We start from the raw sequence: 26,487 nt of genomic DNA on the forward strand, positions 1-26,487 counted from the left end.
CACTAGAGCAGCCTCAGTCCTTGGGCACTGGTATGCACCCCTAGGGCCATGCAGGGACCCCCATGCCATGGCCGGGGTCAGCTGCAGGCTGCGGCATAAGGCACACGGCTGACAGGACCCACAATGCCAGGGCTGGCCGGCATGCTGGCAGCTCTCCCGCTCCCACCTGGAGCTTCTCTTGCCCCCCATCCCCATCCCATCCTTCTTCTGACCCTCTGCCACGTTCTTCATTCCTCACAGCAAGGCTTCCTGTCGCCTGCCTGCTGCCAGACCCCACTGCTGGCCCAGCGGGGGCCACACCTCCCCTTTCCATCAGCACCGCCAAAATGATGCCGGCCGCCAGCATCCCTGGCAGCGGCACGTGAGGTCCATGGGCTCATCCCAACACGTCCTGGCTCCTCCTCGGCCACCCTGTCCCATGGCCCCTGGAATGTTCCTCTGGCTCCTCGGCCCCTTGCGGCCATGGCCAAGGCACCGGCTACTGCGGCCCCGGTGGCTGACCGCCCTGGTAGGAGCGGAGTAAGACCTTGTGCTTGGTGACGGCCTCGCCGCGGCGCCGCTGGTGCTCCACCAGGAACTCCTTGAGGCGGTTGGTGGTGAAGGTCAGGGTCTGGCGGCGCAGCTTCATCAGGTAGGCATCCTGGAGCCAGGTGTTGGCAAAGCAGTCCTTCACCGTGGGGCGACTCCTGGGTTAAGGGCAGTTTCACGTCAGGGGCCACAGGGTGCCCACCACTGCTGCACCCCCCAAACCCAGCCACCATCCCTGCCCTGCAAGACCCAGGCTCCCAGCCCTCTCTGGCAGCAAGGGTGGACCCCAGGGTCCCACTGATGATGTCTGGAGGGGCCCTGTGGGGCAGGGAGCTGCTTGCCTGGCCCAGTTGCAAGTGCAGTGTGGGGCCGTGCGTCCTCACTGGCTGGACTGGGCACTCACCAGGGGTGGACAGCAAGGACCTTGCGGATGAAGAGGGCAGCACTCTGTGAGACATTGGGGTACAGCTTGAAGGCATCAAAGCGCCCTGCCAGGATGCGGTTCTCTGTCTCAATGGGGTCCAATTCGAAGAATGGCGACCGCCCACTGAGCCTGCAAGGGTGGAGGGGGTGGCACATGCTCGGAGACTGTGGTGGGAGAGCACCCACCTGTCCCTGGTTTGGGACAGCCACACCGCCCAGGGTGTCTCCATCCCCACATCCAGCTGGGAAGGGTCTGCAGGGCTACAGCATCCCCCAGTCCACATCAGCCTGGTGTCCCCCACGGCACCAAGACCTGGGCAAGGCTTACTACACCTCAGGGTGCTTGTCCCACCAGCCCCTTCTCTTACATGATGTAGGTGAGGACGCCAACACCCCAGACATCTGCTGCAGAGCCCACTGGGTCCCCCTTCACCACCTCAGGTGCTGTGGGCAGAGAACCATGTCTGTCATATGCACCTACAGCATCACCAGCACCCGCAGCATCACCAGCACCCCACCACTGCACCCTCCAGCACCCCTCCCTGACACCCCAATACCCTGACAGAGCCCAGCACCTCCAAGTACACCCCAGCTGCCCCACAGCACCCAAACTCTCTCACTGAGCACAGCAACCCTACAGAAACCCTCAGCAGACACCTCCAGCATCCCGAAGACCCCCTAGCTTCCCCAAGGGTACCTCAACTCCTCCCCATTCCCAAGCCCCACAGTGCACGGGCACACATGCATGCACACCCTGGGCACAAGTGTGCCCAGATCTGTGCCTGTCCCCATGCTACCACATCCCTGGTGCCCCACTTACACATGTACTCCAGGGTGCCAACACGCCGCCCCAGCTGCCGCAGCACGAGGGGGTTGTAGGTCTGGGCACTGCCAAAATCGATGATCTTGAGGGCATTCATGCCTGAGATGACGATGTTATCCGGCTTGATGTCGAGGTGCACGATGCGGCGGCTGTGCAGATACTCGAGGCCCTGCAGGAGCTGCAGCACGTAGCTCACCACATCATCCTCTGAGTAGCGAAATCTGAGGGCAGGTGGCATCAGCAGGTGGCCCTATGCCAGCAGCCATCCCCAGTGGCCCCACGCCCACCTGTACCTGTCCACAATGCTGTAGAGGATCTCCTTGCCGGCGCAGTTCTCGCAGATGAGCACCAGGTAGCGGGGGGTGATGTACGCCTCATGCAGGGCCATGATGCGCTCGTGGTGCAGCGCCTTGAGGATCTCATACTCCTGCAGTACGCTCTGCTTCCGCTCCGCCTCGTAGGGCACAATCTTGGCCATGAAGTGCTTCCCTGTGGCGTTCTCCTTGCACAGCCTGATCACCCCAAAACGGCCCCTGTGGCACAGGGCAGCGCTCAGCATCCCTGGCATGGGATGCTGGATGCGGAACGCCCCCAGCAGAGCGTCCTGTCCCAGTGCTACTCACCTTGCCTTCTCATCCAGGAAGGTGTATGGCTTCTGGGGGACACCCTGCCGCAGTGCTGTGCTGTCTTTTGTCCCTGGGACCCTGCTCTCAGCTGGGGACTCCTTGGAGGTTGGGGTGGTGGGCGGGAGCTCCTGTGCAGGGGGTGATGCAGGGGGCATGGAGACAAAGGAGGTGACCATGTAGGGGGGCATCTTCCGTGCAGGTGCAGCGTTGGGGGTGGGAGACGGTGTGGGGGCTGAGCTGGGGGTGGTTGACACTGGGGAAACAGGGGGAACCTTGGAAGGAGACAGAGCCTGGGGCAGAGGGGCTGTGTCCATAGGGGGTGTGGAGGAGCCCTGCGTGGGGGTGTCCGTGTGGGGCGAAGCGACAGTCCGAGGGGGAGTGAACATCAGCTCAGGGGGCACGCAAACGGTGATGTTGGGTGGGAGCTCGGGATCTGACTGCGGACCCTCTTCACAGGGTGCTGAGGGCTGGAGGGCCCCCAGGGGGACATCTGCTTCTGCCGCCCCATCTGCCTTCTGCACCGCTCCCTTCTGCTTGTGGGGCGGCGTGGTGGTGGGGGCTCCTGCGGCCGGTGGCTCCAGCTGCACCACAGGTGTCTGGGTTGACCGGCTGGAAGCCACCTTCTCAGGGACAGCGGTGGGGACAGCGGTGTCCTTGGCTGGGGCAGCTCGGGCATCTGTGGGGAACAAAGTCAGGTATGAGCCAGGTGTGGATAAGCCAGGAGTGGGGTGCAAGTGGCGCTCCGTTCCCCAAAGTCCTGGGGGGAAGATCCCCTGTTCTCAAGGACCCGCAGAGCATCCCAGAGGCTGCAGCCCCACAGCCATCCCCACGGCTGCCCCACAGCCTGCAGGACAGGGCTGGCTCACCTGCCGCCTCGAGGTGCACCTTCCCTGAGGGGGTGCTGTAGGGGCCCTGCCCGGCCTTGTTGACACAGGCCACCCGAAACTTGGCAGTGCTCCCAGGGGGCAGCTCTGTCACGTTGAAGTAGCAGTCGGCGATGCCAGTGCTGACAATCTTCCATTCGTGCTCCCCTGCCGGCGTGGGGGCAAAGTGAAGCCAGGGCAGATCAGGGGCAGGGGGCAGCCCCCCCGGCCCCCATCCCTCCTGGGAGCCCACCAAGCCCCAGGGGACAGCAAGGACATTGGGCCATTTTTGTCCTGGCTTTGTGTCTGCAGGTAAGACCACCTTTCTGGCTGCAGCTCCCAGGGGACAGGAGACAGCCCCCACATACCATCCAGCCTGCGCTCCAGTGTGTAAGTGCAGGGGGCTTTGCTCTCCGCGGGCTTCCACAGCACCAGCACCGTGTTCTTGTACTTCTGGGGGATCTCTGGGGTGCCCGGCCGCCCTGGGAGCCCTGCGAGTGGACAGACAGGGTGGGCTGGGTGCCCAGCCAGGGGCAGGGCAGAGCTGCTGCAGCAGAAGGGCAGCACAACACATGGGCTCAGAGATGCTGGAAGTGCCTGTGCAAAACCAGCCCATCCCCCCTCAAAAGTTCCGGTCTCTTGCAGATGTGGAAAGCAGGGCCCAAGTGACCTGCACTGGTCTCCAGCCCTAGGGTGTGTGCCTGGCACATGCTCTCTCCCTGTGAGGCAGCACCTCTGTCCCCTGAGGTGTCCCCCCCCTCTCCTTACGTGCCACAGCCAGTGTGCAGGAGCTGATGGCCGTGCCCAGGATGTTGGCAGCTGCACACTCGTACAGCCCTGCATCCTTCCTGGAGACCTTGGCAATGGTGAGCATCTGCCGGCCATCCTTGCAGGAGATGATGTTCAGTACATTGTCTGGCTGCAGGGACCTCTTGTCTGTGGGGGGAGCAGAGAAGAGGGATGCTACTGTGCCCCGCCAGAGCCCACCCACCGAGGCAGTGCAGGCAGCCCCCCACCTTTCATCCAGAGGATCCTGGGGGTTGGGCTGCCGGCAGGCAGGCAGCAGAGGGTCAGTGCCTCGCCCTCCAGCAGCACCTGGTCCTTCAGCTTGATGTGGAAAACAGGGGGGAAATCTGGAAAGCAGAGAGGGGGAGGTCAAGCTGGGGCAATGATGCACACCCACCGTCCGTCCTGGGGCTGCACCTACCCGACTCGCTGGGCGCACGTAGCCGGCCAGCAGCGGGTCCCTCCTCCTGCAGCAGGCTGGTTGGGATGCTGGGCTGTGAGGCCACCTTCTCCTTCTTGCTCCGTGAGAGCCCCCAGCGCTCCCAGCGAGACCGCTTCTGGCTCTCACCTCCACCTGCGGGCACCCGGGGCGGCTGAGAGCGAGCCAGGCCAGGGCGGCTGGACCTGGGCTGGGCCATGGGATGCCAGTGGGACCCCCCCTCACCACTCACCTTTGGTGGAGGCAGAGGAGCCAATGCTGCCCTCAGAACGCAGGGACTCAGAGGAGGGTGCGGGTGCTGGGGGGGGGGCCGGCCGCAGGCTCTCCCCCTCGGAGTTGGCCCGACGCAGCTCCCCAGGCCCCTCGCCTTCTGGCCGCTCATCTGACAGGCTGCGCAGCCGCGCGGAGACCCGCTCCACCGTGGCGCTGATCTTCCTCCGCATGGCCACTGCTGGCGACTCACTCTCTCCGCCGCCCCCCGGCTCCGACTTGAGGCTCTCCGAGTCCCTCCGCTCCTTCGAGCTGCCCAAGGCCAGGCTCCAGGAGAAACGGCGCCCACTGGATGGGGTCTCACTGCCTCCATCCTCCCCCCTGCTCTTCTTCCTCTCAGCAGGTGGGGTCCGCTTGAGGAGCAGAGACATCCTCCGGAGGAAGCCCCTGTCCTTCTCCACCTCGTGCAGGTCCTGCACCGACTTGGACTTGGCTGCTAGCCCAGTGGGCTTGTCCCTGCGCAGCTCCAGGGGCACACCGGCTGGTATGGGACGATAGATACCCTCATCGGGGACCAGGGGGCTGGCCAGGTGCCGGTCTTCTGAGCGGGAGCGGGTGAGGAGCTTCAGCCCCCGGCTGAGCGATGACTCCCGGCCTCGCTTGAATTTGGCCTCGAAGACCTCCTCTGAGTCAATGTCCTGGATGAGCAGGGAGCTGGAGGAGCCAGCAGGTTTCGCCTCCCTCCTTGATGCTGGTGTTGGTGCGGGCGCAGGGGGCTCGACAGGGGTGGCCAATGTGGGCTGGGAGGATTCCTCGGCAGCCGGCTCTCCACCCTGGATGGCTCCCATGGCTTGCATGACCTTGGCATAGGAAGACATTTTGACTGCTTGGGTGCTGGGAGCTGGGGGCTGCAGTGGAACAGGTGCTCCTGTCCTGGAAGCTCTCTCCCCACTGGCTCCAGCAGCCTTGGTGGGCTTCTTCTCTTCTTGCCCCCTGGCCATGGGCTTCTTCCCCATGGTGGTGGTGGCTGTGCTGGCCCTGGGCTGGCCACACTGCTCGGGGACGTGCCTCCTCCCCAAGGCAGCCTTGGCCAGGGCGGGCCGGGGGACAGTGATATCTGCTGTGGGGGGTGTCAGCGGGCTGGGGGCATCTGGTGATGCTGCAGGCCGGGCATCAGAGAGGGCGGAGAGAGAGGGAGACTCCTTGAGCTGCTGGGCCTCCAGGTGGGCCAGCGGGATCTCCAGGGGTGCACCAGAGCGGCGGTGCCGGACAACAGGCTCGGCGTCCCCATGGCTGAAGGAGCTGCTCTTCTGCAGCTGGCGCTCAGCAGGGAGGTGACGCAGCGAGGTGGCCTCGCTGGAGGCTGCCCGCACCAGCCGTGGCACCGCCGGTGGCTCCAACCGGGTCGGCCGTGGGACCTTCTTGTCAGGGCCAACCCCCAGGGTCTCCAGGAGGGGACCCCGCAAGCCACTGACCTTGCCGTCCCCAGAGCTGCCCCGCAGCAGCCGCTGGCGCATCAGCTCCAGGCGCTGGGCATGATCGTCTTCCCCCCAGGCCCCCTTCCGCCGTGGCAGCTCCATGGATGCTGCCTTGGCCAGCGCCCGGCGAGAGTCCTGGCTCACCTCGGCCCCCTCCTGGGTCCCTGGGGGCTGGTGGGGCAGCAGGGCACTGTCGGCAGAGCCACCCCTCTTCAGCTCTCCCCGCCGGGTGCTCCCCGGGGACTCCAGGCTGGAGCCCTTCCTCATGGCTTTGCGGGGGTACTCTGGCCGCTTCTGGGCTTCAGGGGCTTCTTCGTCCGAGGAACCAGGGGCCTCCATCTCCACGCATGGCCGCCGTGGCCCAGTGCCCCTCGACCGCTTCCCCAGGGCCACTCCAGGCTTCCCTGTGCCCTGGCTCTGCCACTCCATGGCAGAGACGTCCCCTGACATGACCCCCTCCATCCGTGGCCCCTCGGATGGCCCAATGGCCTCGTCATCCGTGGGGATCTCATTGAGCGACATGCGGGAGCCGGAGAACTCCACCTGGTGTGGCATGGGGATGAAGGGCAGCTCATCCAGGTCATCTGAGTCCGAGGAGGATGACAGCGCCGGTGACTCCTTGAGGTGCCGGGGCACAGCGATGGAGAGGTGGTTGGACGTGTCCTGCAGCAGCTCCGGGATGGGCCGCAGCACCATGTTGCACTTGTAGCTGATCTGCGAGCGCTGCAGCCAGGGGAGAGGGCTGGGTCAGACCCAGGTGGGTGGTGTGGCATCGTCCTGCCCAGTGCACATCACCCCATCCCACCCAGCACACAGCCCTGCCTGCCCCCCTCCCTCCCTCCCCAGCTCCTGCCTTCACCTGCCATTTCCGACGGGAGAGGAAGAGCTTTAGGTGATCGGTGCTGATGACCTTCCCCTTGGCCAGCGTCTGTGGGGTGAGGGGACAGTGGTGTCCCATGCAGCCTGCAGCAGGCTCAGGGAACCCCGCTGCCTCCAGGTGCTGGGTCCCTGCCCAGGCTCACCTTGAACCAGGGATGTTCCAGGGTCTGCTCTGCATTGGGTCTCCTGTGAACCAACACCACTGAGTGAGAACCACCCGGGCTGGGGGGCTTTGGCTGGCCAGGGGGAAGGGCAGAAGGGTCTGGCTGCCCATGCTGCACCCCAGCAGGGCTGTGCAGCCAGCCTGCCTCGGGCACCCCCATACACAGGGGTGACTGGGGTTCCCACCCTCCCTCGAGCACAAGGCTCATGCCAGAGGCGCTGGGGACCCCGAAGCACTCACAGCCTGTCGTTGACCAGCACTTTGATGACAAAGCCCTTGGCTTCCCGGGTGAGCCCCTGAAACATCCTCTCCTCGAAGGCCACATTGTAGTTGCGGATGTTCATAAGTGTCGTCTTGTCATTCTCCCCAACGAAGGGGGAGATCCCCGTCAGGCTGCCGAGGAGGGGACACTGTCATAGGGCCATGGGGACATAGGGAACAACATGGCAAGTATGGGGGACCGAGGATGGGACCCCGCGCCCCAGAACTGGTGCCATGGGGAGGAGGCAGGAGCAGCCAGGGAGGAGGCTGTCTGCAAGGAGTGATGTGCATGGCTGCAGCCCCAGCAGTGCAACTGGCAAGGGTGTGGGAAGGGTGTCCCTCCACTGAGGGCCCACCAGGACACTTACCAGAGGTAGGCGATGACCCCCACGGGCCTGAGTAGAGAAGAACAGAGTTACTGCACAGCACAGAGTTACTGGGGCTCCCAGACCCTCCCAATGTAGCAAGGAGCCCACCATCCACCCTAGGGCTGCCCTTACCAGATGTCAGTGACGCTGGAGACAGGGCTCTGGTTGACGATCTCAGGGCCCACAAACTCAGGGGTGCCGTACTTGCAGTACTGCGGCTCTTCAGGCGTCAGCTCCTGCGCATTGCCGAAGTCGCAGATCCGGACCTGCTCACTGGTTGAATCCGCCATCAGGAGGTTTTCTGGCTACAGGACAGTGCAGGGCAGAGGGGAGCTTGGCAGGGGGCAGGGGTTCCCCCCAGGGAAGGGATGTCCCCCATCAGCAGGACCAAGTGCCCTGCAGTGTGGCCGAAGCCCGTCCCTGTGGGCATGGGGCGGGAGGGGGACAGGGAGCCCCACACTCACTTTGATGTCCAGATGTAGGACCCTGTGCTGGTGTAGGTAGCAGATCCCCTCCAGGACTTGCCGCATGTAGGACCGGACCTGCAAGAGATGGAGTGGAGGGGGTGGGTGCCCTGAGCTTGGGTCAGCCCCACCCTGGCCCTGTGCAAAGAAGGGTGTGGGCTGTGGCCCCCTTTGTAGCCCAATAGAGCACTGCATGTCCCTGGGCTGGGACAGACCCTGGGGTCCTCCGGCTCCCTCCTTCCCCCCCTGCCCCCCAGGTTCACCCACCTCAGACTCGCACACCGAGGGCTTCCTTGCCATCCTGTCCAGCAGCTCTTCCTTGGCACAGCTGGGCCCCAGTCAAGAAGCACAGAAGCTCCATGCCCCACTGTGCCCTGCACCCCTCCTGGGCACCCAGCTCCTCCACACGCACTCTGCCCACCCATGCCCCCCAAAAGCCTCCCCTCATCCCCCACACCACATGCTCCCGGAGCAATGTGCAGAGGATACAGCTCCATGACCATGATGATGGCATTCTTCTTCTCGAAGGCGTCATGGAAGAAGACGATGCGCTCGTGGTCCAGCTGTGAGAGAATGTGCAGCTCCCGCTGTGCTGACTGCTTGGCCTTGGTCCTCCCAGGGACAAACTTGGCGGCAAAGTCCAGTCGGCTGCTCTTCTCCGTCACCCTCCGCAGGTAGGAGAAAGCCCCCCTGCAATGTGGCAATGGGGGCAAGGGGGGGATAAGAAGGTGGGCAAGCAGGGGACCTCCCCTTTCCTGGCACAGGCACCTGTTCTGCAAGGAGCAGCCCGCAGTCCTGGCAGCTCTCCAGGACCATCCATGGAGACACCCCAGCACTGGCTTTGCTCTGGCTGCCCCAGCTCACCACCCTGAGCTGGCACCAGAGCATCCATTGACAGCTGAGAGCAGCCCCAGCACATCAGGATCTGGCGTACTATGGAGCTCAGTCCCCTGGGTCAGAGCCCCAGGGTGAAGCCTGGCTCCAGCACCCCTGTCCCTGTGGTGCCCAAGGTGCCCTGCTGCCCACCATGCTGGCAGCCCTGTACCTCCCAATCTCCTCATGCACGTCATAGTAGTCAGTCAGGCGTCGTGCTTTGTGCAGTGCCTCCTCCTCCATGGCAGCATCGGCAGCGGGCCGGGCTGAGGGAAGGAAAGGCGCTGGCGGGGAGCAAGCCAGGCATCCAGGCTCTGCCCCCCAGGGCTGGGCGGTCAGCCAGCCATACCTGCCTGCACCACCAGCTCTGCCTTGCAGGAGACCTCCCCAGCCAGGTTCTTGGCCGTGCAGGTGTAGACGCCGCTGTCAGGCTCGGCGGCACCCAGCACCACCAGAGAGCACTCGTTGTCCTCATACACAAAGCTCAGGTGGCTGCTCTCCTCCAGCAGCTCCCCATCCTGGGGGTGGCAGGAGCATCAGTGGTGTCCCATCCCATCCCAACAAGCTCCCACCACCCCTTCCCCATGGATGGGGCATGGTGCACAAGCAGCGTCACGGGGGGTGAACACAACCCTAAAGCCCAAATGGAGCAACCCAGGTGGGGCAGTGGAGGGTGTGGGTTTGAGGAGGCTGTGGGTCAGGAACGGGCAGGGGTTTGGGAGGTTCCAGCCCACCTTGTACCACATGATGTCCGGCAGTGGTTTCCCCTCCACTACCACAGCAAAGCGTGGTGTCTCTCCTTCTTGAGTGTCTATGTCCTCCATGATGGACTCAAAACGTGGTGCCTCTGCCAAGAGACAGGACATTGGGCACCATGGGGCAGTGCCACCCCCTGCCTGACACGGGTTGTATGGTTGTGTGGCACTACGGGGAAACGCCAGCCCATGATATAGGGGCCTGGAACACCACGGGATGGTGCCAGCCCACAAGGCACTGGGACACTACAGGGCAGGCCACCAATGGCATATGCCTCAGCACCATGGGGCAGTTCCCCATTGGTGTGGGGCACCGCAGGGCAGTGCCACTCATGGCATGTGGGCATGCAGCACTGTGGTACTGCATCTCTCATTACATATGGATGTGGGGTACCGTAGGGCAGTGCCACCCATGACACCTCTGTGGGCCATTATGGAGGTGTCCCCTATGACTGTTGGCTATAGGGCACCAGGGTGCAGTACCACCACATTGTACCGGCTATGGGATACCCTGCAGCTGTGCCACCCATGGCACATGGCTGAGGGACACCATGGGGCACTGCCAACCCATGCACATGGTCATGGAGCACACGGGATGCTTCTACCCAAGTCAAATATGGGTACAGGATACCAGCCAGCAGTATCAATGCATTTCATGGGTTTTCAGCCCCACAGGCCATTGCGGCCCTATAGAGCAGCACCCTTATGGCATATAAGTACGGAGCACTGAGGAGCAGTGCTGTGCTGTGGGACAGTGCCCCCACACCACATGGACATGGGATTCCACGGAGCAGTGCCACCCTGCAGGGCAATGCCCTCCCCCATGGCACACAGACCAGAGCATGTAGGGCAATGCCACCCCCGGCAGAGGGGCACAGCACCCCGGTGCGGGGACACCTACCTGCGAGGCGGAGGCGGAGGGTGCAGCGGGCAGTGCCATGGCGGTTGCTCACCTCGCAGGTCAGTGGCCCTGCAGCCCCCCGGCCCACACGCAGCAGCCTCAGGCAGTGCTGGTCGTCATCGGGCATCATCACCTCACACATGCTCTCTGGCTCCCCCAGCACCTGCCCACCCCTGCGGACACACCAGCTGCCACATCACAGGCAGCCCCAGATGCAGTGCTCTTGATAGATCCCACCCCACAGCCCCATGGCCACCTCCTGACCCACAGGCAGCCCTAGCTCCCACCCTGCAGCCCCCACAAACGGCTCACAGCCCACTGCTAGCTCTGCCTGCTGAATGGCGCTTGACCCTCGGCATCCCACAGACAGCACCCCCCAGCCCTGCCCACCCCCCACACACACACCCCCGCAGCTCGGCACAGCTGTGGACATCACCCTTAGGTGCACACCCAGCCCAGACCCTAGGGAAGACCTCCCACCCACTGTGGACTACATGGGGAGCTGGTGCAGGAGCCCCTCTTTGTGCATCCCGTGGGGTGATGCTGGGCATGGGGCAGGCAACAGGCACAGCGCCATGTCCTACCTCTTCCAGGTGACGGTGGCCTCCACATGGTTGATGGTGATGGTGATGGAGGCTGGCTGGCCTTCCACCACATACACCACATCTGGCTTGTCCAGGATGACTGGGGCCTCCTCCAGGTAGGGACCTGCCACACGCATTGTCACCATCACCTCTGGACCCCACATCACCCAGCCCTGGGCAGCTCACCACCCTACCAGGGACAGAGACCCTTCCACCCCAGCCACCCGATCCCTCCCCACCACTCCTCTCACCCCGGTCCAGGAGCTGCACAGGCCCCACAGGTGGGGAAGGCTTGCTGTTAGTCTTGGGGGTGGCAGTGATGACACGGAAGAGATACTGGGCGCCCTTGGTCAGCCCATGCACTATGTAGGTGTTGTCACGCACACCAGCCACCAGCACCAGCCACTGTGTTGTGCCCAGCACTTGCATTTGCACCACGTAGGTTACCGAGTTGGGGTCTGCAAGGGGAGAGGGTCAGTGCAGAGCTGCTGGCATTGGGCTAGCCTGTACACCCCATCACGGCGATGCCCACTCCCTGCCCAGCCCCTCCCCATCTCTGGCCACCTCACCTATGGCAGTGTCCAGCCACTTGGGCTTGTTCCAGGTCAGTGTGATGGCTCTGCCGGTCACTGAGGCCACGGTGGGGGGCCCATCCGGAGGGGTTGGCACCACGTCTGCATGGGGAGGCAGGCAAAGATGTGAGCATGGGCACTGCCACAGCTCCTCAGGGCATCTGCCTCATTCCCTGGGAGACACAGGCTGGAGGAGACGATGGGGCCAGCAACCCTCACTGGTTCCGCAGTGGGGGTCTGTCTGGCAGCCCCTGTGGGACTGGTGCTGCCAGCAAGTCTCATGTGCGACCTGGGAGTCTAGGGATGGGTCCTGACCTTGCACAGTGAGGACTGCACAGCTGACCCCACTTTTAGGTTGGATTAGAGACCTCTCGAGGTCCCCTCCAATCTGAACTGCCCTGTGATCCTATCACCCTAGGACCTTGCTGTAGTGCCACTGACCCCCAGGGCACAGCCTGAGAGTGTGGCAGCAAGTGGCTGCGCATCCCTGATGGTGCCCACTGCTGCTTACCAGTGACATAGAGGTGTGCGTAGCATGTGGCTTTCCCCACTTTGTTGGCGATGACGCTTTTATAGACGCCAGCATGTGCATGGCTGACAGATGTGAACACCAGGCGATGGACATCCTTGTCTGGGGGGGAACAGGGGGACACGGGTAAGACCCCACCAGCCAAGCGGTGCAGAGCTCCCTCCCTGCCTCACGGGGCGTGAAGGTCTGGGGGGTGATGCCTCTTCCCAGGGTGTCCCTCCTTCCTCTGCCCCAGTGGAGGGACCTCAAGGGGGAGGGGAGGGTGGCAGGGAGCCCTACACTGCATCATCTTGCGGTCATCAGTGCTGTCAATGCGGGAACCGTTGTGGAACCAGGTGATGGAGGGGTAGGGCAGCCCGGCCACCTGGCACTCCAGCACGGCCTCCTTCGACTCCACCACATCCAGGTTGTGCAGTGGCTTCAGGAAATCAGGCATGGTGAAGCACTCTGCCTCTGTCTCTGCCTGCTCTGGCTCCTCCGGGATGGATGGCATCTTCTCCAGCTTGGAGCTGCAAGAGCCCACACACACTTACAGTGGGAGCACAGTGACCCCAGCCCAGCCCAAGCACAAATCTGTTGTCCCCCAAATACCAGTGGGGAGCAAGAAGGGGGGATGCAGATCCTGGGCACCCCTAACTCTTACATCTGGGAGGCGGCAGATGGCCGTGGCTCCTCCACATAGAGGTCGGCAGAGCACTCCACATGTCCATGGGTGTTCCTGGCAGTCACCATGTACCGCCCTTCGTCCTCGCTGCTCACATGCACAATGACCAGTGAGTGCAGCCCTCCATCCTGCTGAATCCGCACATTCTCCCCCTCCTGCACTGGCTGGCCTGCATGGAAACACACACTAGGATCAGCATCAGCACCCCTCCCAGCCCCAGCCAGACACCAGCCGTTGACTGTAACCCCCAAGGAGATCCGGAGTGGTCTCCCTGCAGTGCCCTGGGCAAGCTCTCTGGGCTTGGGAGTTACCAAAATGGGTCCAGGTGACTGCTGGGGGGGGAGTCCCGCTGATCATGCAGTCAAAACGCGCCGTCCGCCCTTCCACTACGTCCATGTCCTCCAGCTTGCGGGTAAAGAGCGGCTGCACAGAGGGCTGCACGGTCAGCCGGGCACTGCAGGTCAGTTCATCTGCAAGGAGAGCGGGCAGGGGTAAGCCCCACATAACATGTGCATGAGCAGGGCAAGAGACAGCCTGTGGCCCCTCCAGCTGCAGCCCCAGCAGCTGACATATCTGTAGCTGAGCTACCCCACACCCAGTGGGGGCTGAGCTCGGGTGGCCTGTGTGCTGGGCTCTGTCCCTGCACGGGGCAAGCGGGGTACAAGTGTGTGCAGGGTCCCTGTGCCCAGGGCTGGGGCCCTGCCGGCAGTGGGGTGCCTCTTCCCTCCCCTCACAGCAGTACAGATGCCAGCAACAAGGTGGGGTGGGAGAATGCCCCGTCCTTCCCATAGGGCAGGGGTCACAGCTGGCCTAGCCCCCTGGGGACACGGCAGTGACACTGAAGCAGGCAGCACCAGTGCATGCAGCACCAAAGCACAGTATGGGGATGGGCACAGGCTGGATGCTCCAGATGAGGGGGGTTGCAGCAGGGACCGCTTAGCAATGATGGTGTCGCTGCCCACCCTGGGCAGGGATTGACACCATGCTCAGGCACAGCCTGACCTCCCTGCACCCAAAACTGCCGCTGCCCTCAAATCCCTGCAGGCATACAGCCTCCTCTATGGAGGGATGCACAGGCACCAGCTTCAGGGTGCTGGGAATACCATTGACTGCTGCACCCACCACAGCCTGGATTAGCGCCAAGGGGCTGCCCAGGCAGGCTGGGGAACGAAAGGGACCCTTGTCCCTACCCTGCTGTGGGGGACAAAGGCTGGGCAGCATGTGCAGGCACAGGGGTTGTCACAGCCATGGGACAGAGGCCGGCTCCTGCTGCTCTTCATCAGCTGCCATCAGTGATGGCCTGGTGGGAGAGCATGGGCAGCTGTGACCCCCTGCCACCTCCCAGCCCAGCAGAGACAGGTTGGTACTGCAGCCAGCTGCCCAGAGGCTCTGGAGCTGGGGGACAGGGACAGCTGGGCACCCCGGTGCGGCGCATCCAGCTGGTGCAGCCACAGTGCAAATGCATCTCTTCATGATTCTGGGAGCTGCATGCATACTGGCTGAGGTGCTCAGTGAGGTGGGACAGGGCTGCAAGGCTCAGGGTGCTGGAGCATGAGGGCTGATGCACGCCAGGTTTCCAGCTAGGGAAAGCTCCTCAGCTCCTGGGGCAGTAACCACTCCTTCCCTGCTCCTCTGTCCCCCACCTGCAGCACTCGGCTACATCCCAGGGGGACCAGAGCCCCAAACCCAGGGGCAGGGGAGGGGGCTGTCCATCCCAGGCACCACCCGAGGGTCAAGCCCTGAGCAAGACCCTCCCCTAGAGAGCTGTGTGACCGCTGCTTACCTTTGGCAGTGCTGAGCTTGCAGGTGTAGATCCCGCTGTCGTCCTCATGCACGGAGGTGAGCAGCAGCTTGCACTTGCGCCCGTCAAAATGCATCTTGCATTTGAGCAGGGCGGGCTGGAGCAGCCGGCCCCGGGACAGCCAGTCCACGTCCATGTCTGGCGGGCCAGCCACCAGGCACTCAAAGAGCACCAGCTCCCCCGCCCCGACCACCATGTCCTGCAGGGGAACCACGATGGCCAGGGACTGGCACTCGGGGCGAGCTGCCCGGGAAGGGGGAAGAGAGAGAAAGAAAGAGAGACGCGTCTCAGCAACTTAAAAGCAACCATGAGAGGCGGTGGGGATGGAGGGAGGGAACATGCAGGACAGGGGAGGCATGCAGGGAGGGGGCCCGGCGCAGTGGGCAGGGAGTGCAGCGGGGAAGGGCAGGAGGTGGGGGCAAGATGTGGAAAGCAGAGCTGAGCCGGGGAGAGGGCCAGGTGTGAGGGGAGGTGTCCGTGCCAGGAACACACCACACAGCGCTTTACCAAACAGATTTTATTAGAGCTACAAAAAAAAGGGTCACGGCCTCGCAGCCCGCCCCCCCCACCAAGCCCCCTCCCTGGGGAGAAGAGACCCGGAGCCAGGGGGTGTTCCAGACAGACCCCGAGCCCTGGGGCTGCAAGGGACGTCTTGTGGTGGCCAGGCTGGTGCCTGGGTGGCCGCCGCGAAGCCAAAGGGGCCGAAGCTCTCCCTCCCCCCTGCGGATGGGGCAGAGTGCTCCCCCACGGGGGTCCCCAGGGTCTCCTGTCCCCCACGCTCCAAGGTGGCCATTGCAGAGCTGCTGCCACACTGCAGCCCCTTCCCTACAGCCCCGGCCGGCACAGTGGCGACCGTGGGCTCAGCTCCCTGCTCCCCTTCCCTGGGCAGCAAGGAGAGGAGCAGCAGGACACACAGACAGGGACAAACGGACGGAGCAAGAGACAAGACAGCATCATACAGCCGCCCTGGCTCAGCTGAGGGGGTGCCTGGTGCTCCCCCACTGCTCCCCTCGCCCCGCCTCGGTTACGCCTCCCCCAGCCATCCGGCGAGCCCCTGCCCGCAGTCGAGGGCCCGCGCGTCCCCGCGGTGCATCCAGGACGAGGCGGTGGATGGAGCAGAAGGTAATAACACAAGGTGAGGTCCACTGCCTAAGAGGTGTCCAACTAAGAGCCCCGCAGCCGCGGCTCTGAGAGATGCACCCCCTTATCGTACTCCCCCTGCGTACAGACAAAAACTGCAGTCAGCAAGCGGAAGGGTTAGTGCAGCAGCGACAGGGCCGGCACACACGCACGCACATGCCAGCACCAGCACAAGGGGTGTGAGTGCCCACCAAGGTGCAGAGCCACTCACTGAGCCCCCCAAGAGGGGCTGGGGCTTAGGCCGTCACCCCCGCAGCCCAACTCCTGCTGGCTGTGAGGTACAGGGCCGGCTCCCACTCCCACCCCAGTGCCACCACACTTTGCCAGAGGCTGGGAGCGGGGTCCCGGCAGGGTACAAGCAGTGCAGCCAAGGCCGGGGCAGGATGGGCGCAGCCCAGGGAGCTCAGGCAGCTGTCAGCGGGGAGGGCTGGGGGGAGCAGGGCACACACAGCAAAAGGCAAAAGGAGAGAGGCAACATCACTCATCCCCACAAGCTCCTTCCCTGATCTCAGGGGATGCCAGGCAGAGCCTGGCTATCAGTCCCCAGCCACCCCTTCCCATTTGCACACATATATTGGGGTCCTGGGAGGACCACAGCAGGGCTGGGGGGGGACAGCAGGGGAAGGGGGCTGGACAACCCAGTCCCGTGCACACATAGGGCTATTGCTGGAAACAGACAGGGGTGGACCTCTCCAAGCTGCCCTGTGCCTGACATGCAGCTTGGAGGCTGCCTGGGGCAAGGAGGGAGGGAGCAGGGGCAGGGGGGACATGTCCCCTGCAGGGCCATCAAGGGCAAAAGCCCTGCCTGCACAGACAGGGGCAACACCCAGCCCCAGAAGTGGGTATGTGGGAGGACAGGGGATGTGGGGTGAAGCTGGGCTGCAGGGAGCAGCAGGCTCTGGGTCAGGCTGACAGGGGTCCTGGCAGAGCTGGGCAGTGGGATCCAGGGCCATGGGGCTGCACATCTGGATGGGGCAGCAGGGCAGCCTGCCTTCTGCTGCAGGGCCAGCCTCTGCAGACAGCCCCAGGCCACACAGCTCCAATTTTCTGCTGCCCTGCAACAAGGAAGGGCAGGCAGGCTCATCCCCTTCTTCCAGAGCATGGCCAAGGGGGAGTCTGCAGTGGCCCCTTCCCCACACAGCTCATGCAGGGCACTGGAGCCAGCTGGCCCCTCGGGGTCAGGGGGGACGTGCTTGGGGAGCTTTACCTCTGACCTCCAGCTTGGCCTCGCACTGCTTGGTGCCGTACTCGTTGACAGCCTTGCAGGTGTAGAAGCCGGTGTCAGTGTGCTCTGCTGCCAGGATGTGCAGTGTGAAGAGCCCCCGCACGCCCTCTGCCTCCTCCACGTGGTGCCGGCGGCCGTACTTCACCGGCTGCCGGTTCCTCAACCTGCTCGGGACACGGGCAGAACAGCACAGTCATGCCTGGCCCTGCACATCCAACCTGGCTGTCCCCAGAAAACCCCTCTCCTCCACCCCCAACCCTGCTCAGGACCAGGGCTCCAAGCTGGCCATCCCCAAATGGGGAGGTCACCGTGCCTGTCCCCTCCTTCCCTGCCCAGCTACAACCCCTGCGAGCACCGGGACTCACCAATAAATGATGGGCTTGGGCTCCCCACGGACACGGACGCTCATGCTGACATCCTGCCCCTCCAGCACCGACTGGTCTGACAAGGACACCTGTGGAAGCAGGGGTCAGAGAGCAGCGAGCACCCACCTGCACTTAGCATCATGCATCCCCACTCACTGCACCCAGGGCTATGTGTTCCCCAACACAACAGCAGCCCTGGAGTACCAGGGGAGCTGGTGGGGTGGAGGCTACCCAGGTGCCAGGACCACTCCAGATCAGGGGGCAGAAAGGCCTGACCGCTTTCCCTCTGCCAGGTCCCAGGGGAGCTGTTAGCTCACCTCAAAGGTGGGTGCAGCCTTGAAGGTGCTCTCCGGGGAGCCACGGGCAGCCCCATGCTCGGCTCTAGGCTGGAGCTTCATGGCCGGCCGGTGCTGGGGCGTGCCAGACTCTGGGAACTCTTCCAGGGGGCTCAGGTACTCCTCGTCCGAGGTGATGGGGCTGGCCTGGCCCAGGGGGGGTGCCAGGTTCCCATGCCGCTCCACGGCGGGGGCTGGCACGGGAGAGGCCGGGTAAGCAGCTGGCAGCTGCCAGCGCCGGGCGCGCGGGTCCGAGCACCCCTCCCCACCGCCCCGCACCCCGGGATGCCCGGGGACACCCAGCCCGCGGCACACCCCAGCCCGGCAGCAGCCGGCAGCGAAGGGGTGCGGGGCCGCGCAGGGGGAGGGAGCAGCGCTCCGCCGGACGATAAGGGGACGCGATATCCCGCAAGGCGACAGCAGGGCTCAAGTGGCTCTTACGCAGCAGCCCGCGCTCCCATCCTTAAGCCGCCCGGATTCCCGGGATGGCTGTCGCTGCCGCGAGCCGGCGAGGACTGAAGGTGACATTGGCAGCTGCGCTCCCCCGCCAGCCCGGCCGGCCGCCTGCCCGCTCCCCGGGGGACCGAGCCCGCCCGCACCGGGAGCCCGCCCGGGGCCGGGCCGGGGGACCCGCGGGGTGCGGGCTGCGCGCGGGGCCGGGGCGGGGGGTGCCAGTGCGGAGCAGCGCGCGGCGCGGGGTGCTGGCCCGGCCCGGCCGCCGTGCAGGGGGTGCTGCCCCCCCAGCCCTCTCCCCCCGGCCCGCCCCGCTCCCCTTGCTGGAGGCCCTGCCCGGCGCTGGGCGAGCGCCGTGCCCCCCCGCGGCCCCGCGGGCAGCCCCAGGGCGGGGAGCTGGGAGGGGGGGCCCGACCCCCGGCTCCCCCCGCCCGCCCTCCCGCCGCCCCCCGCACTCACCCGGGGACGCGGCCCCGGCAGCCCCCGCCCCGAGCCGAGCCGTGCCGCGCCGTGCCGGGCCGCACCGCCGAGCCGCCGCCGCCGCCGGGCCCGGTGCGGTGGTGCCGGGCGCGCCTCCAGCCCGCAGCGCCGCCGGCCCGCTGAGCCCTCCCCGCCCCAGCGCCGCCCGGCCCCCGGGGCTGGGCCAGCAGCGCGGGGGAGGGCCCGCCGCCGGGCCGGGGGCTGCCGGGCCCCTTCCCGGCCCCTTCCCGGCCCCCCGCCGCCTGGCCCCCGGCTGGCTCTGCCCCGCCGCTGCTGTCCCTGGGCGCCCGGCCCCGCCGCACCACGGAGCGGGTACATTTTTGGGGGCTTCCAGCCCCCAGGGCAGCTCTGAGCCTCCGCACCCTCCCCAGGGATGAGGAGAGCCCCGGGACTGCGGCGGGCTGGGCATCCCCGCGGCCTGCAGCTTGGTGGGCAGGCAGGGCGTCCCGCTGATATCCACAGCTAATAGCTTGTGGGGCAGGGGTACCCCTATGGCTAGCGGGTTGGAGGGCAGGGGTATCCCTGCAGTTCGCAGGTTGGAGGGCAGGCAGGGCCATCCCCATGGTTTGCAGTCTGGAGGCAGGGGTACCCCCGCAGTTCGAGGGTTGGAGGGCAGACTGGGGTATCCCCATGGCTAGCGGGGCACGGGGCAGGTGTGGGGGCCGCCAGACACTGGGCTGCTTGCTGGGTGCCGGGGGATGCTCACAGCCTGACCCCCTGCTCCCGGCAGGATCCCTCCGCGCGTTCCGGGAGCACGTCAGCTGCTTTGGTTCAGACAGAGCCTTGTAGGGTAAGGAAGCCGGTTTCTTCCCAGTGACAGCAGCGGCCGAGCTGGCAGGCAGCCTGCCGCGGCGCCAGCCCTCCCACCGCCGGCCACCCTCCCGCCGCCGGCCGCCAGCACTCACCAGGCCGCACGCTGAGGATGGCACTGCAGCAGGTCGCCCCCACCTCGTTGGTCGCGGTGACAGTGTAGAGGCCAGCGTCGGCTACCCGGGCACTCCTGACCAGCAGAGTATGACGCTCACCCTCCGCCTTGATGGGCCGCGTCGTGCTGCTCCGCAGTGGGACCCCGTCCTTCCTCCAGGACACTGCGGCAGAGGCGAGGGTCACTCGTGGGCAGGAGAGCCCAAGCTCCGCCGGGGGGAGTGCAGGGCGAGGTGAGGCCAGGTGCTGCCCTGCCTGGCCTGGGGACCCCTTTGCCATGGGGAGCTGCCCCAGGTTCCCCCGGCCCCGATGGAGGGAGTGGGGCTGGCCCCTGTCTGATTCCAGGCATCCTCCTGCCCTCCAGCGGAGGCTGGAGGAGGGAATCAAAGCTGCTTCGCTTCTGCTGGGCTGTGTCGGCGGGTACCAGCTCTGGCTACCCAGCTGCCCATGCCCACATCCTGGCTACAGCACACCCAAAGCCCATCAGCCCTGAGCCAGGAATCGGGGCTCTGCCTCCAGGAAACTACCTGAACTGTCCCAACAGCAACCCAGGGCATCACCTGTCCCTGCCTGCACAGTGCTCAGCCGCCCTTCTGCTGTCCCTACAGCCCAGCGCCGGGGAACAGTAGGCACGCTGCCTACAAGTTGCCCTCACACCCTGCCCTGGCAGGCAGTGTCCAAGCACTTCAGTGCTGCCTGAGGGGGAGTCAGGGCAAAAGGGGTGCTCTCGGGGTGGGCACATCACCTCCCTGAGACACCCAGCTCGGGCTGCGTGTGCACTCCACACAGCTCAGGTGGCCCAGAGGGACAGCTCAGCTGGTGACACACAGATGCACACATAGCCCCTCTGCCACGCTCACACCCCCAAACCCCAGTCCTGCAGTCGCTCACCTTCAGGCTGAGGGTTGGCCGTGACGATGCACTTGAGCAGCACCTCTGCCCCCACGGCCACTGTCATGTCCTGGATGGGGATCTCAAAGATGGGGGCTTCCAGGGGGTCTTCACCCGCTGAGACGTAGGAATCGTCAGAAGACTCTGGACAGGGAAAGATGAGCCCCGTGGATGTCAGTGGGGTGGAGCAAGTGGGTCCTGTGCCACGCCAGGCTGCACACAGGCAGAGCAGGGGCTTCGCAACCCCCTGCCTGTCCCTGCCACCACAGGCCCCACACCCTCGCTGGGGCATTAGCAGGTCCCTGGGCCATGCAGTGGAGGAAAGGGCCATATCAGGGGCCACCACAGCATAGTGCCTGCAGTGGGACAAGACAGGGGACCGTGGGGCCGGGAGCATACAGCCTGCTGTACATCCCCATACAGCATAAGGGATGAGGTGGCAGCAGGGTGTGGAAGGAGGAGAGTAGTATACAGCCCACCACAGTCCCTGCTCCCAGCTCCTCCCAGCTCCCCTGGGGGATGCTGGCTGCTCTGACCCACCACACCAACATCAGCTTCCCAGCTCCCTCCCCTCCTGTGGCCCCAGCACATGGGTAAAGGTCCTGGGGCTGCGCCAGGAGCCTCAGGCACGTGGGCCTGGCACTGCTCCGGCCAGAGCAGAGCCTGGAAGGAGCTCCCAGCCCGGGTGCAGTCTGGTCTCACCCGGGCATGCTGGGATGGGCAGGGCACCTCTCCCTTGGCCAAGTCACCACAGCATCCCCCGGGGACACTTGGGCTGCACACCCTGCCTGGAGCACTGAGCAGGGTCCAGCAGGGACAAGCTGCAATGGGTGCCCAGCGCCCCTGGGGGCCAGCCCAGCCAAGGGCTGGGTGCCAGAGGTCAGCCCCCTGTGTCCTTCTGTGCCAGGCAGGAGGGACAGAGACATCAGCAAGCATTATATTCTCAAGGCCCAGTAAACTGGTACTCAGGTTGGTCCGTCTTACAGCACTGGTTGGTGCCAGCATCCCCAGGCTGCAGACCTGTGCCAGTCACCCCACCCCTGTGGTCTCTGGCACGGCCTGGACTCCCCACGCCTCCCAGGGGCAGGCTGGGGGTCCCCGATCCTGCTCAGGGGCTGGCCAGGCCAGCTCTGTGCCCAGAGGGCAGAAAGCCATGCCCCTACCTAGCTCCGGAGAGGTGGGCCTGGCTCGGCGCCCCTTCCCCTTGCTCCGCATGCTCCTGCCTTCTTGAGCCATCCGGCCACTCTCTTTCTTCTCCAACACTTTTGTCTGCCTTCTCTCCACCTCCCTGCCCACGCCGTGCTGCCCTGCCCAGCTCCTCTCCAGCCGAGCCTCCTGCTCCATCCCCGGCTTCGCCCAGGGCAGGAACCGCACCTCCGTGGGTGCCTCCGGCCTCCGGTACAGCCCATGGGGCACGGTCAGCCGGGTGGCCAAGGCTTCGCTCACTGCCCCGGGGGCACGGGCTCCACCAGCGGGACTCCCGTCTGGGCATGGGCTGCCTTCAGTGGGACCCGCCTGTGGAAGGGTCACCCATCCCTGCGGGGTGGCTTGTGCTAATGGCCACTGCTCCTTCTTCTTCACTTCCCCAGTGCCTTCTTGCTGCAGACCCTTCCTGGTGGTCACATCCTCCACCTCAGTGGGCTGGCTGGCTGCCGCCCCGCCCCGCACTGGGGCTTTCTTCCCACGCAGCCCCCCTGGCTCCAGCTCCCCATCAGGTCCTACCAGCGTCACGCTGGAAAGTGCCAGGTGCTGGATGACGTGCATGCTCTCCGCTGGTGGGAAGGTCTTCGGCGGCAGAGCCTTCCGCCCACCAGTGCCCTGTGAGGAGGGGGTGCGGGGAGCATGGTGGGCAGCGGGCTCCGCAGCTGCTGGGGGCAAGGGTGCTGGGGGAAGCCCAGCTTTGCACAGCTCCTGGGAGCGCCGCAGCTGCTGCTTGGAGACCGTCCGCTTGATGCGAGTCAGCTCCTCTGCAAACTTGTGCTCAATGGCATAGACACGGCTGGCAAACTTGCCCCGCTCGTCAAAGGATGCGGCTTTCTGCCGGAAGGCCAAACGCCTGCTTGCCGCCGTGCTGCCAGGCTCCCAGTGGCCTCCTTCCCGAACATCCTCCCGCGAGCCACCCAGCATGCTAGTACGGCGTGAGCCAGAGCCGGGCTGGTCGAAGGAGCGTGTCTTGCGCAAGGGCAGGCAGGGGTGTGTGGGGAAGGGGCTGTCCCCCTGCTCCAGGCTCCTCCGCCGGTCCTCGAAGTACTGCAGCCTCTCAAAGATCTTCGAGCCAGCACGCACCAGCTTGGGGGATGCCCGGACCGAGACACGCCCGGAGGCATCGCTCATGGGTGTCTGGGGACGGGACTCTTGCGTGCTGCCTTGTGAGTACCCCGAGGACTTGGGCTTCTTGATCTTCTCCTCATACTCCTCAGGGACAGTGTCCTGGTACTCGGCCGGCACCGCGGACTTCTTGCGAGGGGTCACGGGTGTGAAGGAGGGGACGCCAGGGCTACGGGCAGCAGGCTGGGACACAGCTCCAGTGGGCAGCAGCAGGCATGGGCCAGCACGGGGAGATGGTGAGCGGAGGATGGGTGGCTTGGTGGTCAGTGGCAGGGCAGCAGGGGACCTTGGAGGCTCAGCACCAGGCTTTGGAGACACAGGGCCGCTGTGGGAGTCATCTCTCCGGTAGCCTCCCTGGGGCATGCTGCTGCAAGGGGAGAGAAAGAGGAGCATGGTTCAGAGCCCACCCTCACCGCCCATCTGCATCCCAGCTCCCAGCCTGCACCATGGCACCCAACGGGGCATGGTAAGGGAGGCAGGTGCCCAGGGCAGCCCCAGGACTGGGGAGCCTCGAGGGGCCTCAGTGAGGGCATCTGGCCACTCTGACACCACCAGGAGCTGGCTGGGTTGGGTGAGAGTCCTAGGCTGCTGTGACACAGTGGTGTCCTCTCGCCTGCGGGTACCCGTGCGGAACAGCAGGGTGATGCTGGGATACCCAGTGAGTGTGTCCCCTCCCTAGGGCTGCCATGCAGACAGGACCTGGGGCCGGAGGGTGCCCCAGTCTACCAGGGTGTCCTGGCGTGCCAGGGCAGCGCAGCACAGGCCAGCTCCTCCACAAGGTGGAGGGTGTCCCCAAGGCTACAAGCCCTCCCCATGCACATGCTGCTATGGGCAAGTCCCCACTCCCTGCTGCGCCCGGGCAGGCTTGGTGATCACGGTGCAGAAATCATAAGGTGGAGATGAGGTTCTGGTGGAACAAGCAGCCTTGAACAAAAAAAGGGGTGGGATGGAGGTCAAAGGAGCAGGCCTGTGGGGATGGGGACCAAAGGTGGTGGGGCAAGACAGGGGCTCTGAGCATGTCAGCAGGTCCTGGGTAGGCAGCATGTCCCTGACCCCTGCTGCCACCCCTGTGCAGTGGGGACTGTGGGTGGCAGAGCTCTACCAGCAGGTGTCCTGGGCTGCGCAGAGCCCCCACCGCTGGGTGGGACAGGGGGACACCCACAGCCCAACAACCTGCAGGTGGGATGCTGCAGCTCACGCAGTGGCACAGGGGTTACCCCCAGCCCCAACCTGGCCACAGCAGAAAATGACTCCGTTCCGCATCCCCTCTCCATGCAAGGGCCTGTTCCCCCCCCACCCCCAGCCTGGGTTGCTCCCACCTCCTCACCAGGAACAGGCTGCCTACTGCTCAGAGCCCCCATTCCTCATCCTGGGATGGCGAAGGCAAAGAAAGCCCAGGCGGAGGGGAGGAGATGGCTGCGGGGGTTGGAAGGCGATGGCCCCGGCACAATGTCCCCTCCGCGCTTCCCCCGGCTACTTACACATGGAGTGAGAGCGCCCGTCCTCGGTACAGGCTGAAGGCGCTGCCGTACGGGTCGCTGGCCACTGAAAGGCTATCCTCTGACCCCCAGCTTGTGCCCACCAGATTAGCCCGTGACGCCCGCACCAGCGGCTCCACGCCCAGGTGCCGGACCTCGGCGCCGCATGGGGCCGGCGCGTTTGCTTGCCTTGGGGTTCCCTGCGGCTGCTGCCAGGCAGCAGAGCGGAGGTAGGGTCCCCGTGCGGGGAGGCTGGCATCCGTCTCCTTCTCCACCACAGTCTGCTGGCTGCCCGACCAGCTGGAGCGCTCCTCTGCCTGTGACAGGGCCAGCACAGAGGTCGGCGTAGTGTTCATGGAGGCATCCACGAGGGTGTCAGACCCACCTGGAAGGAGAGGGGTGAGCCGACACCAGGTGCCTGCAGGGATGAACCCAGCACCCTGCTCTGAGAGGGCTGAGCTGCCATGGGGTGTCCCAGGGTGTCCCAAGCAGCCCCCTCCTGCACCAAGCCTTCTCCCCTTTGGACGGGTGGGTCACAGCTCCCCCTCCATGGAGAGCCCCACAGCTGGGTCAGCAGAGCCCTTGCAGGGGGCCATGCTCCGCAGCCGGCGCCAGGGCTCGGTGCCCACCGGATGCCCCCTGCTCACCCGTGGGGGTGCTGAAGGCCGTCTCATCCTGGAGCTCGCTGCGCTGTGTCACCTGGGGATCACTGGGCTCATCCTCGCCTGTCTCCGAGTCTGGAGGAGGAATGAGAGAGCAGGGGGTGAGGGGACATGAGGACAGAAGGCCAGGCTGGTGCTGCCCCTTGCAGATCCACCAGCTCCAGGGGCAGGAGACCCAGGCAGCTCCAGGAGGAGGCAGCACCAGGGCAGGGGCATGGCTGTGACCTGCAGGGACAAGCTGCCAGCAGGGAACAGCAGGACCAGGGGTGGGAAAGTCCACCAGGGCAAGGACAAGCAGGGGAGGGCAGGCAAAGCAGGCAGGAGTAGTGTTAGATGATGGAAGGAACGGAGACGGTGCCAATGGTGGGAATGTGGCTGGTGGAGGTGATGTGGGGGCAGGGAAGCAGGGCAGGGGGACAGTGGCGGCGAGGGGGCAGGGTGGCAGGCTCGGGGACAGGGCCCGCTCTGGGGACAGGGCTGGCATTGGGCAGGGGTCTTCCTACCGTAGCTTTGTTTCCTGCAGGAGCGGAAAACTTCGCTTCCATAGGGGCAGCAAGAGAGAGAGAGACATCAACACACGGTTATCGGCCCAGCCTGCGGAGACGCGGGGGGCAGTGGGGAGGGACCTTGTCCCCAGCATCTCCCCACGCTGCCATGTGGCAGGGACCTGCCAGGGCAGCACCTGGGTGGGTCTTGCTGGCTCGGCGACCACGGCACCTTGTGACAGGCTTTGGGGCCAGGGATGAGGCTAGGACCAGACATTTGCCCATCTGAGACCCCACGAGGAGCACCCCCTGCCCTGCCCAGCCCCATGGCAGGGGCCAGGCGCCCACAGGGTGTGGAAACAGGTCTGGCAGACCCAGACTTCCTCACCACATCTCCACTCTGCACCCATGTTCACTGCATGCCACCCCAGCGCTGCACACAAACCCTCTTCACACACGCACCATCCCACCTGTGCCCTGCACGGCACCATCCCCTCCCCATGCCACAGCCACCTCCTGCCCAGCAGGACAGCCACCTTCTGTCCCTAGACCTACTGGAGCTGCCCCATGGGCTGGCCTTGCCACTGCAGCACCTGCATGTCCCTGCGCTCTGCAGGGCACCACAGCTTGGGGCTTGACCCCCAGACTGCGCCCCAGCTGGGTGCTCCTGGAGGTGCTGGGGCACACGGACATGTGCGTCCATGTGCAAGCACCCTCCCTCTGGCAGGTAC

At 65.2% G+C, this 26,487-nt stretch overlaps 1 protein-coding gene across 1 annotated transcript in view; it reads right to left on the reverse strand.

Moving 5' to 3' along the window:
- Positions 1–475: 475 nt before the first annotated feature.
- Positions 476–26,487, reverse strand: part of SPEG (striated muscle enriched protein kinase) — a 37,997-nt gene continuing 11,985 nt past the window's right edge. The window contains exons 5-45 of the mRNA XM_056349118.1: positions 25,775–25,809; positions 25,257–25,346; positions 24,613–24,994; positions 21,967–23,498; positions 20,804–20,947; positions 19,894–20,076; positions 18,038–18,249; positions 17,721–17,809; positions 17,338–17,519; positions 14,973–15,233; positions 13,501–13,659; positions 13,169–13,358; positions 12,805–13,034; positions 12,508–12,627; positions 11,994–12,098; positions 11,676–11,882; positions 11,425–11,548; positions 10,841–11,013; positions 9,919–10,031; positions 9,534–9,702; positions 9,357–9,450; positions 8,801–9,001; positions 8,579–8,639; positions 8,312–8,389; positions 7,980–8,152; positions 7,848–7,874; positions 7,459–7,611; positions 7,199–7,241; positions 7,036–7,104; positions 4,721–6,899; positions 4,471–4,623; positions 4,280–4,396; positions 4,032–4,199; positions 3,632–3,754; positions 3,267–3,431; positions 2,398–3,076; positions 2,068–2,307; positions 1,772–1,995; positions 1,320–1,395; positions 932–1,081; positions 476–686 (exon numbers count right to left, since the gene is read on the reverse strand). Coding sequence (XP_056205093.1) covers positions 479–686; positions 932–1,081; positions 1,320–1,395; positions 1,772–1,995; positions 2,068–2,307; positions 2,398–3,076; positions 3,267–3,431; positions 3,632–3,754; positions 4,032–4,199; positions 4,280–4,396; positions 4,471–4,623; positions 4,721–6,899; positions 7,036–7,104; positions 7,199–7,241; positions 7,459–7,611; positions 7,848–7,874; positions 7,980–8,152; positions 8,312–8,389; positions 8,579–8,639; positions 8,801–9,001; positions 9,357–9,450; positions 9,534–9,702; positions 9,919–10,031; positions 10,841–11,013; positions 11,425–11,548; positions 11,676–11,882; positions 11,994–12,098; positions 12,508–12,627; positions 12,805–13,034; positions 13,169–13,358; positions 13,501–13,659; positions 14,973–15,233; positions 17,338–17,519; positions 17,721–17,809; positions 18,038–18,249; positions 19,894–20,076; positions 20,804–20,947; positions 21,967–23,498; positions 24,613–24,994; positions 25,257–25,346; positions 25,775–25,809 — 10,081 coding nt within the window. The 3' untranslated portion in view covers positions 476–478. The remainder of the gene's footprint in view (positions 687–931; positions 1,082–1,319; positions 1,396–1,771; positions 1,996–2,067; positions 2,308–2,397; positions 3,077–3,266; positions 3,432–3,631; positions 3,755–4,031; positions 4,200–4,279; positions 4,397–4,470; positions 4,624–4,720; positions 6,900–7,035; positions 7,105–7,198; positions 7,242–7,458; positions 7,612–7,847; positions 7,875–7,979; positions 8,153–8,311; positions 8,390–8,578; positions 8,640–8,800; positions 9,002–9,356; positions 9,451–9,533; positions 9,703–9,918; positions 10,032–10,840; positions 11,014–11,424; positions 11,549–11,675; positions 11,883–11,993; positions 12,099–12,507; positions 12,628–12,804; positions 13,035–13,168; positions 13,359–13,500; positions 13,660–14,972; positions 15,234–17,337; positions 17,520–17,720; positions 17,810–18,037; positions 18,250–19,893; positions 20,077–20,803; positions 20,948–21,966; positions 23,499–24,612; positions 24,995–25,256; positions 25,347–25,774; positions 25,810–26,487) is intronic.

Source organism: Falco biarmicus, chromosome 8, assembly GCF_023638135.1.
Source record: "Falco biarmicus isolate bFalBia1 chromosome 8, bFalBia1.pri, whole genome shotgun sequence".
NCBI lineage: Eukaryota > Metazoa > Chordata > Aves > Falconiformes > Falconidae > Falco > Falco biarmicus.